Source organism: Oratosquilla oratoria, chromosome 6 (genome assembly GCF_046742065.1).
Source record: "Oratosquilla oratoria isolate Oo_2021 chromosome 6, ASM4674206v1, whole genome shotgun sequence".
NCBI classification, from domain to species: domain Eukaryota; kingdom Metazoa; phylum Arthropoda; class Malacostraca; order Stomatopoda; family Squillidae; genus Oratosquilla; species Oratosquilla oratoria.
The window spans coordinates 67,070,416-67,085,415 of record NC_134782.1 but is presented as its reverse complement, the minus strand read 5'-3'; the positions used below and the strand labels follow the sequence as shown (position 1 = coordinate 67,085,415).

At 41.9% G+C, this 15,000-nt stretch overlaps 2 protein-coding genes across 2 annotated transcripts in view; both read right to left on the bottom strand.

Annotated features, from left to right (window-relative positions):
- The window catches only part of LOC143026080 (glutamate receptor ionotropic, kainate glr-3-like), a 19,637-nt gene extending 14,004 nt beyond the window's left edge, over positions 1 to 5,633 (bottom strand). Inside the window, exons 1-3 of the mRNA XM_076186077.1 lie at positions 5,524 to 5,633; positions 4,072 to 4,283; positions 3,246 to 3,463 (exon numbers count right to left, since the gene is read on the bottom strand). Of these exons, the coding sequence (XP_076042192.1) occupies positions 3,246 to 3,463; positions 4,072 to 4,283; positions 5,524 to 5,633 (540 nt within the window). The remainder of the gene's footprint in view (positions 1 to 3,245; positions 3,464 to 4,071; positions 4,284 to 5,523) is intronic.
- A 587-nt stretch (positions 5,634 to 6,220) lies between these two features.
- LOC143026079 (uncharacterized) lies at positions 6,221 to 8,801 on the bottom strand. Its single transcript, XM_076186075.1, has 4 exons — positions 8,518 to 8,801; positions 7,952 to 8,062; positions 7,197 to 7,601; positions 6,221 to 6,325 (listed from the first exon to the last, which is right to left on the bottom strand). Exons 2-4 carry the CDS (start codon positions 7,967 to 7,969, stop codon positions 6,221 to 6,223), a joined length of 528 nt encoding a protein of 175 aa, XP_076042190.1. The 5' UTR covers positions 7,970 to 8,062; positions 8,518 to 8,801.
- Positions 8,802 to 15,000: the final 6,199 nt, after the last annotated feature.

Sequence of the window (15,000 nt, the reverse complement as noted above, 5' to 3'; positions counted from 1 at the left end):
AGTGAGTGGTTCGAGGTAAAGGTGGGACTTCGTCAAGGATGCGTTATGTCGCCCTGGCTGTTCAACTTGTACATGGATGGGGTAGTGCGAGAGGTAAATGCAAGGGTGGTGGGTCAGGGATTGGAGATGGTTAAAGAAAATGGAGAAAAGTGGGAGGTGAGCCAGCTGTTGTTTGCGGACGACACTGCGCTTGTGGCAGGATCGGAGGAGGGATTGAGGAAGTTGGTGACAAAGTTTGGGAGAGTGTGTGAAAGAAGAAAGCTGAAGATAAATGTGAGTAAAAGTAAGGTGATGAGATGTACAAGGGGTGAAAGTGGCAGCAGACTGGAAGTGAGCATTAAGGGAGAGCGACTGGAGGAAGTGGATAGTTTTAGATACTTGGGTGCAAATGTGGCAGGAAAAGGTGGAGTGAAGGTGGAGGTAGAATGTAGATTGAGAGAAGCGAGTAAATGCCTCGGTGGATTAAAAAGTGTAATGAGGAATAGACATCTGGGAATGGATGTTAAGAGGAGACTATATGAAGGAGTGATTGTGCCCACAGCACTATATGAAGCAGAAACATGGATCATAAGAGAAGAAGAGAGAAGGAGTTTGAATGTGTTTGAGATGAGGTGTCTGAGAAGTATGATGGGGGTTACTAGACTAGATAGAGTGAGAAATGAGGAGGTGAGGAAGAGAACAGGGGTGGAAAGGGAGTTGGGAGATAGGGTTGATGAAAGAGTATTAGGATGGTTTGGACACATGGAAAGAATGAATGAAGAAAGACTGGTAAAAGAGGCATGGAAGGCAGATGTGGAGGGAGTGAACATGAGGGGACGTCCTAGGATGAGATGGATGGATGGGGTGAAGGGGGCTTTGGGGAAGAGGGGAATGTCTGTTGAGGAAGGACGGGAGAGGACAGAAGACAGGGGTGAATGGAGAATGGTTGTATATGGATGATGTTGTGATATATGAGGTGGAATGGGTGGGGAGATGTGGGGTGAGGGAGTATGTGTGAGCAAAATTTGACGCAGCCCGAAGGGATTTCTCCCCGTCTTCTCCTTTTGTGCATGGGGGGACGGAGAGGGGGGGGGTCACCGATTTAATGAAGCGGCCTTGCTGTGGATGTGCTGTGACTTGCGACACTGCCTCTGACCCAGGGCAGTGGACAAGGTGCAGGGATGACCCATCCAGGAGGTGAATAGATGGGAGGGAGGGTGGAGGGGAGTGGAGTGTATTTAGGGATGAAATGGGTGGGAATGATTTTATGCCTTTTTCTTTTTTGGCTACCTCCCTTGTAAGGGGGAAAAGCCTTGGTATATGTATGTATTATTATCACTATTATTATTATTATTATTATTATTATTATTATTATTATTATTATTATTATTATTATTATTATTATTATTATTATTATTATTATTATTATCGCTATAGTTATTAATATCGTTATTATTATTACTATTATTATTATCATTGTTATTATCATTACTATTATTATTGTTATTATTGTTATTATTATTATTATTATTATTATTATTATTATTATTATTATTATTATTATTATTATTATTATTATTATTATTATTATTATTATTATTATTATCATTATCATTATTATTATTATTGCTATTATTATTGTTATTAATAGCGTTATTATTATTACTATTATTACTATCATTATTATTATTATTATTATTATTATTATTATTATTATTATTATTATTATTATTATTATTATTATTATTATTATTATTATTATTATTATTATTATTATTATTATTAGTGCTATTATTACACGTATTATTATTATAATTATTATTATAATTATTATTATTATTATTATTATTATTATCATTATTATTATTATCATTATTATTTATATTATTATTATTATTATTATTATTATTATTATTATTATTATTATTATTATTATTATTATTATTATTATTATCATTATTATTATTATTATTATTATCATTATCGTATTCGTCGTCGTTTTCATTGATGATGGATCATATTATAGTCGTCGTCACCCTTGTATTGTTTTTTTCACTATTACAATATATATATTTTTTTTTTACAAAAATCTTAATTTTTTTATTTTAGACTGTTCATCGCCAACAGTAAATGATCAAATAAATAAATGAACATAAATAAATAAGATAGCTAAATAAAATCATGAATAGATAAAAATAAAACAAAAAGTAATATAAAATAATAGATAAAGTAGAAAAAAATCGTAAAGCAAACATATGAGAAACATTATTCCCCAAAATGTGATCTGCCTCTTAAAGAAATGACAAAAAACAAAACAAAAAACAAAAAAACGCCGCGCTCGAGACTTGTAATAGACTTTTGTAATACAAACAACTCATTTGCCACGGAACGATCTGTCCATATGTCTCTACTCTGTACTTTAGCCATAAGACACTAAATCATATACCATATCATAGTGACGTATCCCATAGTTTGTAGGCTATAATAGTCCTTTAGCTATTTACACTTGTTTATCATAGTTTCATTTTATGAAATTGTCAGAGTATTTTTATTTATGTATTTATTGTATGATTGATTATAGTAATATTTGTATAATTATTTCTCTGTTATTATTTTTTATAATTTTTGTTTCATTCTGCCTAATAACACAGATATGTTCTCCTTAATTGAATTTATGTATATATATATATATATATATATATATATATATATATATATATATATATATATATATGTGTGTGTGTGTGTGTGTGTGTGTGTGTGTGTGTGTGTGTGTGTGTGTGTGTGTGTATATATATATATTTATCCATTTATTTATTTATTTATTTATACACGCTTTCTGCGTTTACAAGATAAGCCAGCTACCTAGATAAACATAACTAGAAGATGAAGTTAGTAGAAATCTACTTTCTAATAAAAGAGAGCATTCACCAGGTCTGGCGAAAGGTTTTAAAAGATTGTCATAGTTTTTCATTCATTTTCACTGGTTTCCTTTTTATGATATTATAGTATTATTAGCTATCATTTATTCATAGTAGTATTAATTCCACTAAAGTTATTTGTGTAGTTACTTATCAATATTTTTTTTGGCTAACTCGTGATATGAAGTTATGTTGTGTATGTATATATGTACACGCACGCACACACACACACACACACACACACACACACACACACACACACACACACACACACACACACACACACACACACACACACACACACACACACACACACACACACACACAAGCACGAGTTCCACTGACTCTGAAGGCTGTCTCGACGGAGAATCCTTTGGGGAATCCGATGCCGTAGGATCCGATGCGAAGGGCTCCGGCCATGTCGACGAAGGGCAGCGTCATTTTCTGCGTGGCCAGGGCGGACGTCAGCGTCGAGGTGTAGGCCGCGTAGGACAGGGTAGTGGTCAGGTACAGGGTGATGTAGGCGATGCGGCAGGACCGAGCAGTGACGTCACTGAACCACCCTGTAGGAGTGGGAAATGTGGGGTGGGGGGGTTACACTTTATGACAATATAAGGACATTTTTAGATTCTTATTTTGTTATTTATTTATATGCCCATTTATCTGTTGTAACTGTTTCTATATTCATTTATTTATATATTCATTAATTTATTAAATTTTCATATTGTTTGTTACATCTTGTTGATTAATCTATTTGATTCTATTTTGTTTCGTTTATTCGTGTCTATTTCGTAATGCATTTGTCCGTTCGTTATGACGTCGTGTCAGTTCCCAACTCGAGTCGAGCTCATCGTGACGTCATGTCGTCGGGTTTATGACGTCAGTCATCTCGTAACTCGAGTCGATCTCCTTGTGACAATATGTCGTCGGTTTCTCTTATGACGTCATATCGTCAGTTCACAACTCGAGTCGAACTCTTTGCGACGTCATGTCGCCAGTTCGTAACTCGAGTCGATTTTGTGACGTCATGTCGTCGGTTTTTCTTATGACGTCATATCGTCAGTTCGTAACTCGAGTCGATCTTGTGACGTCATGTCGTCGGTTTCTCTTATGACGTCATATCGTCGTCGTTTTTCTTTCCGTAGACGAAGAGAGACTTGGAGAAACGGACCTTGCTGGGAAACGGCGTAGATGGGGATCATGGCGATTTCGCTAACCCTCGTCTTGCTCTCGAAGGGGCTGTAGTTGACCGAGGCCACGAGGACGACCAGGGAGAGGGCCAGGCTGACCAGGAGCGAGACCCACACGCCGTCGCTGAAGACCAGGATGTATGCTGTCCACATCGAGTCCGACATGCCGGGCCGCTTGATCAAGAGCTGGTATCTGAGGAGGAGGAGGAAGAGCAGAAGGGGAGAAGAGGAAGAGGGAGGAGGAGGATGAGGAAGGGGAGGAGGAAGGGGGAGAAGAGGAAGAGGGAGGAGGAGGAGGAGGAAGGGGAGGAGGAAGAGGAAGACGGAGGAGGAGGAATAGGAGGAGGAAGAGAAAGGGGAGGAGGATGAGGAAGAGGAAGGAGAAGGAAGGGGGAGGAGAAGGAAGAGGAAGGGGACGTGGAGAAGGAGGAGGAAGGGGCATGAGGAGGAAGAGGGAGGAGTAGGAAGGGATAGAGGGAAAAGGGAGGAGAAGGGGGAGGAGTAAATAGAAGGAGGAGGAGAGAGGGGAGAGGGAGGAGGAGGAGGAGGACGGGGGAGGAGTAAGTGGGAAGGAGGAGGAGGAGAAAGGGGAAAGGGAGGAGGAGGAGGAGGAGGAGGAGGAGATGGGCGTTCCCGTTGGAGATTGATGATGGCGGAAAGGAATAAACAAAAGATATGTTATGACTTTATTATGTGTATGTGTGAGTGTGTGTGTGTGTGTGTGTGTGTATGTGTGAGTGTGTGTGTGTGTGTGTGTGTGTGTGTGTGTGTGTGTGTATGTGTGTGCTTGTGTGTGTATGTGTTTCTTTTGTTAGTATTCATTTGTAATATCTAAAACGCAAATACATCATTGTGCGTGAGTGTACATTTGATGGATGAATTCATATTGTGGCGAGTTTTAGAAACTAGGTTCACTAAAAAAAAAAAGAGGATTAATAATTATTATGACAAATGCTTCTTCACCGGCGCTTCTATCTTTGAAAAGGTTAAAGGGTTCTTAGACACACATTCACCGTATGATTCTGACAAAATGACGCAAGAAATATAAATGAAAAAATGTGAATTATAATTAAAATTACAGATACGATTTTATGTTATAGTACCTCTCTTCCTCTTTTCCTTCTCTTCTCTCTGTCTCTCTCTCCATCTCTCCCTCTTCCCTCTCTTCCGAACCAAAACTAGTCTGACGCCAGACAGAAACAAATGTATAAAGTCTGTCACCCTTTAGCTGAATAAAAGCGTCGCTTGTGCCAGAGGGAGAGAGAGAGAGAGAGAGAGAGAGAGAGAGAGAGAGAGAGAGAGAGAGAGAGAGAGAGAGAGAGAGAGAGAAATATCGAAAGTGTGAAAGAGAGAGGGGGGTCAGGAACATGGGAGACAGGTACCCCCTCCACCACCACGGCATCAAAGGAGGTCATCAGGAGGTCATCACCCACCCGATGACGGCGATCCCGATGGTGTAGTCGATGACCTCTTCCCGCGCGGTCACGTGATCCAGCGGGGCCACGATGACGTCAGACTCGTTCCGGGTCAGCATGCCCACCATGCCGGACCAGGCGCCATCCCTGAGGGCACCCCACTCGCCGTCCACCGTCTCCACGCACGTTGTCCTTCGGGAGGAGGAGGAGGAGGAGGAAGATGAAGAGAAAGAAGAGGATCTTTGGATTTGGGTCTTCCGTCACCGTGATTTTTTTTTTTTTTTTTTTTTTTTTTTTTTTTGTAGGGAGGGAGGGAGAAAGTTTTGGGGGAATCTGGGGAGAATTCTAGGGGGAGAGGGAGAAACTTTTAGGGAAGTCTGGGAAATTTTCATGGAGGGAGAGGAAGTTTTAGGAGACTGGGGAATTTTAGGAGGAGAGAGAGGAATTTCTAGTGGAGTCTGGGGAATTTTGGGTGGGAGAGAATATCTTAAGGGTTAAAGGGAAGAAGTTTTAGGGGGAGAGGGAAGAAGTTTTAGTGGAATCTTGTGGGGGTACTTGGGCAAAATAAGCGAATAAGGATTTTTTTGGGGTGGGGATTTGAAAGGGAAAGGGAAGAAGTTTTCGGGGAAGTTGGGATCTTGAGGTTAAAGAATAGCTTAGAGGAACACGTGATTTTGTAAAATCCATCACTGAACTTTGAGTCATTGATTGATTCTTACGTGAAGTTGAAGAACTCTCGCATTGAGTCATACACGTCGGCGAACCAGCCTCTCAGCCGAACTTCTTTCCCGATGCGGTCTATGGTCACGTAGGGCAGGAACTGTGTGGGGCCACAGAGAAAAACAACGGTCACACGTGCTAGGCAGAAGTCTTTTGTGAAAAAACAAAAACAAAAAAAACAAAAAAACGTATGGAATTGTCACCCTCGTGAAGGAGGCACGGAGGCCATATGGCACACAAACCAAAGAACACGTTGCATTGGGTGCTCACCAGAGTCCAGGATCAGGAGTGTAGGACGGACCAAACCGGTGCGGTTGACAACGTAAAATGTAAGGATTTCAACTCTGCCTCCTCCTCCTCCTCCTCTCCCTATTCCTCCTCTTACTCATCATTTTACTCCTCTCCTCCTCTTCCTATTCCTTCTCCTACTCATCCTCCTCTTACTCATCCTTTTACTCCTCTCCTCCTCCTCCTCCTCCTCTTCCTCTTCCTATTCCTCCTCTTACTCATCCTTTTACTCCTCTTCTCCTCCTCCTCCTCCTCCTCCTCCTCTTCCTCCTCCTCTACCTATTTATCCTCCTACTCATCCTCCTCTTACTCATCCTTTTACTCCTCTTCTTCTCCTGCTCCTCTTACTCCTCCTCCTCTTATTCTTCCTCTTATTCATCCTCCTCTTGCTCATCCTTTTACTCCTCTCCTTTTCCTCGTCCTCTTCTTCTTCCTCCTTTTCTCTTTTCATTTTCTTCTTCTTCCTCCTTTTCCTCTTCCTCTTCTTTTTCATCTTTTTCCTCGTTCTCCTCCTCCTCCTCTTCCTCTTACTCCTCCTCTTCAGCCACTCCTCCTTCCTTCCCCCTCCTCCTCCTCCTTATTACCTCCTCCTCCTCCTCCTCCTCCTTATTGCCTCCTCCTCCTCCTCCTCCTTCTCCTCCCCCTCCCCCTCCCCATCCTCCTCCTCCTCCTCAGGTACTGACGTTGTTAATGGTGGCACAGCGAAGGTGGAGCCCGGTGAGGTCCCTCCTCCTGAGGGGATTCTCGAGGTCGTTGAACTGACTCCAGACGGTGCCGCCCTCGAAGCGCCACGACCCCAGGTGCAGGTACCGGTGGGGGAGGGCCGACGAGGGGCTGTACACCTCGTAGATCTTGTAGAGGTCCTTTTTCGAGTCCGCCGGCTTTGAGTCCTCCTCTTGTACATCCCCGCCCGGAGAATCCTTCTCCGGAGAGTCCTTCTCCTCCTGGCCCGTCCTCGAGGTCCTCCTCGGCGAAAAGAGGGCGTCCGCCTCCAGGTCCTCCTCCGTCCTCGGGGCTTGGGACCTTCCGCGCTGACGGAGGGACGCGTCGATGACCTCGGCGGCTTCTGGGGTGTTGACGAAGATCACCTGAAGGAGAAGAGGGATCATGTCATATCGATTCACAACACACACACACACACACACACACACACACACACACACACACACACACACACACACACACACACACACACACACACACACACACACACACACACACACACACACACACACACACACACACACACACACACGCACACACACACACACACACACACACACACACGCACACACACACACACACACACACACACACACACACACACACACACACACACACACACACACACACACACACACACACACACACACACGCACACACACACACACACACACTTCCGCGTCGTTTGGCTCGCCGTTCCGGGAAAGTTTCTCACCTGGTTGTCGATGAGCATTTTGACGGAGATCGTCAGCTGCCTGAGGAGGTCCTCCGCCCTCCCGCGGTCCAGAACGAGGAGGAGCCACGTCTCCCACACCGAGGCCTTGGCCTGTATGAGGAGGAGAAGGAGAAGAAGAAAGGAGACCAAACTGAGTTTTCGATTACCTTAGATTCAGGCGAGTTCACGTCCAGGCAGAGGTTGGTGAAAAGGGACGACGAGCACCTTAGCACAAAGGAACCTCCCCGAAGACCTTGCAAATCAGGTCAAGTCAGGTCAGGTCAACACGTGTACAGGGAACCTCGCTCCAGGGCCTCCAGAAAGTTATGTCGTCATATATACGGACTTTGTTTGTGACGTCATAAATAATTACGTCATTTAAACGTATTGGCGTCAGATCGACTTCTCCGTCTAGAGAACGTCTCGCAGGACTGATAGACGTCGTAAGAGAGTCGGACTTTTGTCGTTCGACGTTGTAAATTACGATGTGTATTCTGGAACTCCCCGCCCCCCTTCCCCCTCTTCCACTCCCATCCTCCCCTTCGCCCCCCTTAAGGACAACTCACCACAAGTCCGAGCGGGAAGTGGTCCACCTCTGCGATGTGGAGCGTCTTCTTCAGGGGACTATTCTCGAACTCGGGCGAGACCGTCCTCGGCGTCTCGAGGCCCAAGGGCGAGGTCAGCGAGGAGTTCTCGGGCTGGATGTGCACGGAGACGCCCTCCCGACTGAGGCGGAGGAGGAGGCGGGCGACGCTGGCCGTGGGCGTGTCTGTAGGAGGAGGAAGTAAGATTAGAGGTCTTCGGAGTCACGATGAGCCTCCGGCGATGTTTCTTTGTCGCCAGATTGGAGAGAATAACCCTAGACATAGGTGAGAATGTCTTAGACGGGCGCTTAAAAAGAAAGTGCTAAAGAAACATTATGATAAATAAGTGTCAAGTCCAAATGGAACCAAAAAAAGGGCGAGGATCTCATTCCAAAAGACACTTATCTGCCACCAAAGGCGTCACCTTTGGCCTGTGTGCTATGGGGAAACAAGATCGGAACTAATCCAATAATCAGCACACTCCAGGCAAGTTTTCGTTAATCTCTTTGACCAAAATCTTTAAAGTTTGATAAACGCAGTGGGATGCTCCACGGCTGAGTGGTTTAGAAACTTGCTACTTGGGTTGGTTCGAGTCCTACCGAGTATCAATCGAGTTCGTAATAAGGGCAGACCCTGTTTAATTCCCTTAAAAAAAAAAAAAAAAAAATTGCCTAGGATTTAAAGTAGCGTTTGAGGTTGTAAGGGACAGAAAAGGTAGTTGTTGTGTAAGCTGTTATGTAAATATCACATGCGTGATATTGTGAAAGGAGCCATACATTGGCAATTGAGGGGTAAGGTCATGAGGGCCCTGTCATGAGATGGTCATGCACGCGTCGGGAATATCCTGGTCTAAGGCGCATGAGTCGTATAATCATTGTTATCATATAATTTTCTAAAACTCTGGTAACACTCTCTGTCATCTCTCATGGTTTTGTCGGGCCCTCCTTGGTGTTGTCCTAAGGTAAATGGAAACAACTTTGTCAAATCGCACTAACATCAAGCTGATGAACTTTTTATGGAAGAGGCGAGTGGTTGCGTGCACTGCAGTTCTTAGTTTTAATATTTGATGATATCAGCGCGTAGACGGTGGGATACAAGACCACGCCTACTCTCATTCCCTCTCACACTCCCACTCTCACACTCCCTCTCCCGCGCACACACAGTTTTTCTTGAACTACATCGGTATAGGCAAAATAATGTTTTGTTGATTTAGTGTCTTGTATTTTTTCAATATGTATGAATGTTATGTAATACGAGTATATATCTGTATGTGTGTGTGTGTGTGTGTGTATGTGCATCTGCGTATTGGTACAGATGTACATTTGTTTCTATAAATGCATAAGATTGCTTATGTAGGATAGGCCCGTGTATGCCCTCCATACAGAAATAGCAAGGTGTGTATGTGTGTGTGTGTGTGTGTGTGTGTGTGTGTGCGTGCGTGTGTGTGTGTGATAACAACGACCTGCGACGAAATCGTTGTTTGAACGGCCCGTTTTATGTATGTGGACGCTATCATGCACAGTTTGAGTTATGTACGCAGCTGACATATACGAGAACGTTCTCGTCGTGTCAGTGGAGGACAAAAACTGTCTGACGTAAATTGTCTTCACGTCGCTTTGCGTTACAAATATACAAAGCAAAAAAGAAAAATTACATTATCATTTCCGTGATAACAGTCCCTTGGTTAATTAACATTACCTGGGGTAAGCCAGACCTGAATCATCAAATTAACATTACCAAGTCGAGGGGGCTAACGTATTATTTATTTATTTATTTATTTATTTATTTATTTATTTATTTATTTATTTATTTATTTATTTATTTAACAAGGAGATAATCTATCAGGTTAGGACTTGAGGTGCAAGTATGCGACGCTATCCATTGCTTCCACTTGTAAGTACTATAGTGACTGATCTTAAAGGGATCTTTCGGAAGCGCATTGCATATTTAGGTCGTAGATTTACAACGGAAACGAAACTTCGGATCGTAGATTTACCACGTAAAAAACTCATGTCGTAGAATCACGACGGAAACAAAACTTTCAGGTCTTATATTTACGACGCAAAAAAAATTTCAGGTCGTAGATGTACGACGTAAACAAACTTTCAGGTCGTAGATTTACGACGTGTACAAACCTTTCACGACCTGAAAGAATCATATCTTAAATATGTATATATATATATATATATATATATATATATATATATATATATATATATATATATGCTGGTACATTGTGACAAGTTGATGAAGATGGAAAAAGATGTCACGGGTCTAGTTCCGAGTTTCTGAGTTTATTCCTGATCGGTTTCGCTGTATGCCTCTTCAGAGGAATGTGACTGGGGTGAAGCTGGCGGTACACATAATAAGAATAGGACCGCGTTCCCTCCTTGGAGGTGGGTTCCGTTTTTGTTGTACAATGATTTACAATTTTTAATATAATGAACAATGATTTTAATACAGTGTACAATCATTTTTGTGATGTAGCAATGAAAATGGACATTAGATACAGCTCCGGTGTGCGTGGAATGTTGACCGAGGGTGTAACAGTGTAAGTGAAGTGAGAGAGTGGTGTAAGATTGTGGGAATCCCGAAAAGTGTCACAAGATAACTTATAATATAAAATAATATAAAGATAACATATCCAGACAAAATGAAATAGAATAAAATAAAATGAAATAAAATGAAAATAATGTGCTAATTTAAAGTCACATGACATCACATCGCAAATTGTTGTATGACAATATGTTATAAAAAATGTATGGTATAATTTTACATACGGTATGTATTGCTAATAATAAATGAATAATAGTATGAATAACATATTCGGACAGAATAGAAATAATAATAATAATGTGATAGTGGGTAACGTTCTATCTGACACCTCATTGTATGACATAAGATATAAATTAATTAATAAATAGTAGCATACTTTATAAGATAATGCAATATGAACAAAGCAAATGAAACATAATGAAAACTAATAATAAAGAAATAGATAAATGAATAAATAAATAAATCTCATCCTATTTGTTGTATGACATAAGATATAATAAATAGTAATATAATTTAATTTTTGAATTTTTACGTAAGATAATGCAATATAAAATGAAACAAGAATAAAACAATAAATAGATAAATAAATAAATGCAAATAAATAAATAAAAATATGTACATTTACGAACTGACCGGCCTCAAGCCCTCAACCCAGGAGGTGTGGACGTTTGTATTAAGTATTGTAAATCATTGTACAACAAAAACGGAAAGTTGATCCTTAGCCACTCCTATTCCTCCTCCTCTTCCTCGTCCTCGTCGCCCGTCTCCTCTTCGTCCTCCTCCTCCTCGTCCTCCTCCCCTTCCTCCTACTCGTCCTCCTCCTCCTCCTCCTCGTCCTCTTCCTCGTCCTCGTCCCCTCCTCCTCCTCCTCCTCCTCCCCTCCTCCTCTTTCTGATCCTTCGCCTCCTCGTCCCCCTCTTCCTTCTCCTCCTCGTCATCACCATCATCCTTCTCGTCCTCCTATTCCTCGTCCTCCTTCCCCTCGTCCTCCTCCCTCCTCGTCCGTCTCCTCCTCCTCGTCCTCCTACTTTTCAGCCATTCCTCCTACTCCTCCTCCTCCTCGTCCTCGTCCCCTCCTCCTCCTCCTCCTCCTCCTCCTCCTCCCCTCCTCCTCTTTCTGATCCTTCGCCTCCTCGTCCCCCTCTTCCTTCTCCTCCTCGTCATCACCATCATCCTTCTCGTCCTCCTATTCCTCGTCCTCCTTCCCCTCGTCCTCTTCCTCCTCGTCCGTCTCCTCCTCCTCGTCCTCCTACTTTTCAGCCATTCCTCCTACTCCTCCTCCTCCTCGTCCCCTCCTCCTCCTCCTCCTCCTCCTCCTCCTCCTCCTCCCATCCTCCTCTTTCTGATCCTTCGCCTCCTCGTCCCCCTCTTCCTTCTCCTCCTCGTCATCACCATCATCCTTCTCGTCCTCCTATTCCTCGTCCTCCTTCCCCTCGTCCTCTTCCTCCTCGTCCGTCTCCTCCTCCTCGTCCTCCTACTTTTCAGCCATTCCTCCTACTCCTCCTCCTCCTCCTCCTTGTCCTCCTCCTCGTCCTCCTCCTCCTCCCGTCTCACCAACTTGGTGGTGGAGGTTCATCCTGACCTCAGCCACACTGTTGTTGGTGAGGGCAGGAAAAAGATCAGCCTAAAAAATTCGCATTCATGGAGAAATTTTTGTCGCTTTTGATGTCAATTCCTTTTAGAATCTTAAAGACCTGTATCAAATCACCCCTGATTGTGCGCTTTTAGGGAAAATAGATTCATATGTTTTAGTCTATTTTCGTATGATAATGATAATGATGATAATAACAATAACAATAATGAATGAAATGAATAGACACATGAATAAATACATACTTGATACGTAAACAAATACATAAATAAATGAATTAGTTCAAAGAAAATTATTCGATATTTAAGAAAATTAATTAATCACTTAATCAATTATAATTAATGTAAATAAAAGTAATTTATCATTCTGTATACCGAAAAGCTTTTTCCCCCTGATAAGAGAGGTAGCCAAGTCAAAGACACGTATCGCATCCATTCCACTCCCATCCACCCCCTCTCGTCTCAGCTCCTCGTGGATGAAAGGTCACCGCTCATTGTCCGGGCCAGAAGCAATGCAGCAAGACATAGCACATACACAGCAGGGCCCCCACCACATCACTTGCATGGCAATCGTCCCTCCTTGTCCCCTTATGCAAAAATAGAGAAGACGAAGAGAAATTCCTTTGAGCCGCGCCAACTTGTAGTCCATTCACAACCATTCTCCACTCACACCCATCTCTTGCCCTCTCACTTCCCTGCTCAACAGACATTCCACTAGTACTTAAGGCGAATATAAGAACATAAGAACATAAGAATAAAGGAGACTGCAAGAGACCATAAGGCCTACACTAGGCAGCTCCGTATCCATCACCATCTGTCATCCCCATCCATAAAGTTGTATAATCGTTTTTTAAAACAACTGATAGTTTCAGCGCTTACTACATGGTTACTAAGTTTATTCCATTCATCGAACACCCTATTAGTAAACCGGTTCTTGTCTATTTCCTTCTTAAACCTAAATTTGTCCAGTTTATAACCATTAGTGCAAGTCCTGACTTGTTGTTTTATTATGATGACCTTGTTTGCATCACCCTTGTTATAACCTTTGATCCACTTGAACACTTCTATTAAATCACCCCGCACTCTGCGTCTTTCCAGAATGGATCCTGCTCTCTTTTTGTTCTTCCTGTGACAAGGCAATAAGAAAAATTAATAAATAAATAAATAGATGAACTGGAATTTGTACTCTGTGAAATGTGGATGCTGTTGCCGTAGAATACCTCGGAATTTCGGCCTTTGCAATGTTATCATGTATGTGATGGTCGACTCTGATGCTCTGGTTTCTGGTTAATCAACACTTTATAAATTCTAATATTTATGATTTTTTCTATACACGTAGTTTTTGGAAAGATGATTGACACACACACACACACACACACACACACACACACACACACACACACACACACACACACACACACACACACACACACACACACACACACACACACACACACACATACAGAAGTGGGAATAGTATTTTTACAAAATATGCACGGGCGTATTAAGACGTCATTTGCAAATTTCTTATCCTAAGAGAAGACGGTTTAATCTATAAAAACGTCGAATGGATCTTGTGTGCCAACCAAGCAGAATAGAAACGTTAGATTGAGTATATCAGTGTGTATGTGTGTGTGTATGTATGCGTGCGCGTGTGTATGCGTGCGCGTGTGTCTACAACCAAATGTGATTCATAAACTCGTTTGTATATTAATTATTGATTATTTTTTTATATGTTTAGTTCTTTAGTTATTTGTTCGATAGTTTAATTGATTTCCCGGGGCTTAACGCAGCATTAAGAAATTTAGAGTGATTTTCCCCTCAGTAATCTTTTAGCCATAAGATCAGTATTATAACATCCCTGTTCTTCTAGTTGTTATTTTATAATATTTTGTGCAAGTAGTCGCAAGTTGTTTGTTGAAATTTAGACCATTTTCATCCCTTGAACTATGACAATTAAAAAATGATGTTGGTATTCCAAAAAAAATCCAAAAAATGGCAGTGTATTAGTCAACAAAAATGAATGAACAAATGAATAAGTACGGGAAACCGTTACAACTTTAAAAATTCAATTGAATAAACGCATTAGCGTTATGACGTCATGCCATCTACGTTGTCATTTTGTTTTCTTTTCCTCCCTTTTTTTTGTATATAGTTTAGAGTTTTGGTATTTATTCAAGTATATTTTTGCGTCCAACCGCTTTATGAGAGAAAAGTCTCTTTTCAACATGATTTGTAGTTAGAATTTACTGAAATATGGGTTATATGTTTGGAATAGTATTCAATGTTGAACGGTATAGTCCAACTGACTGACTGACT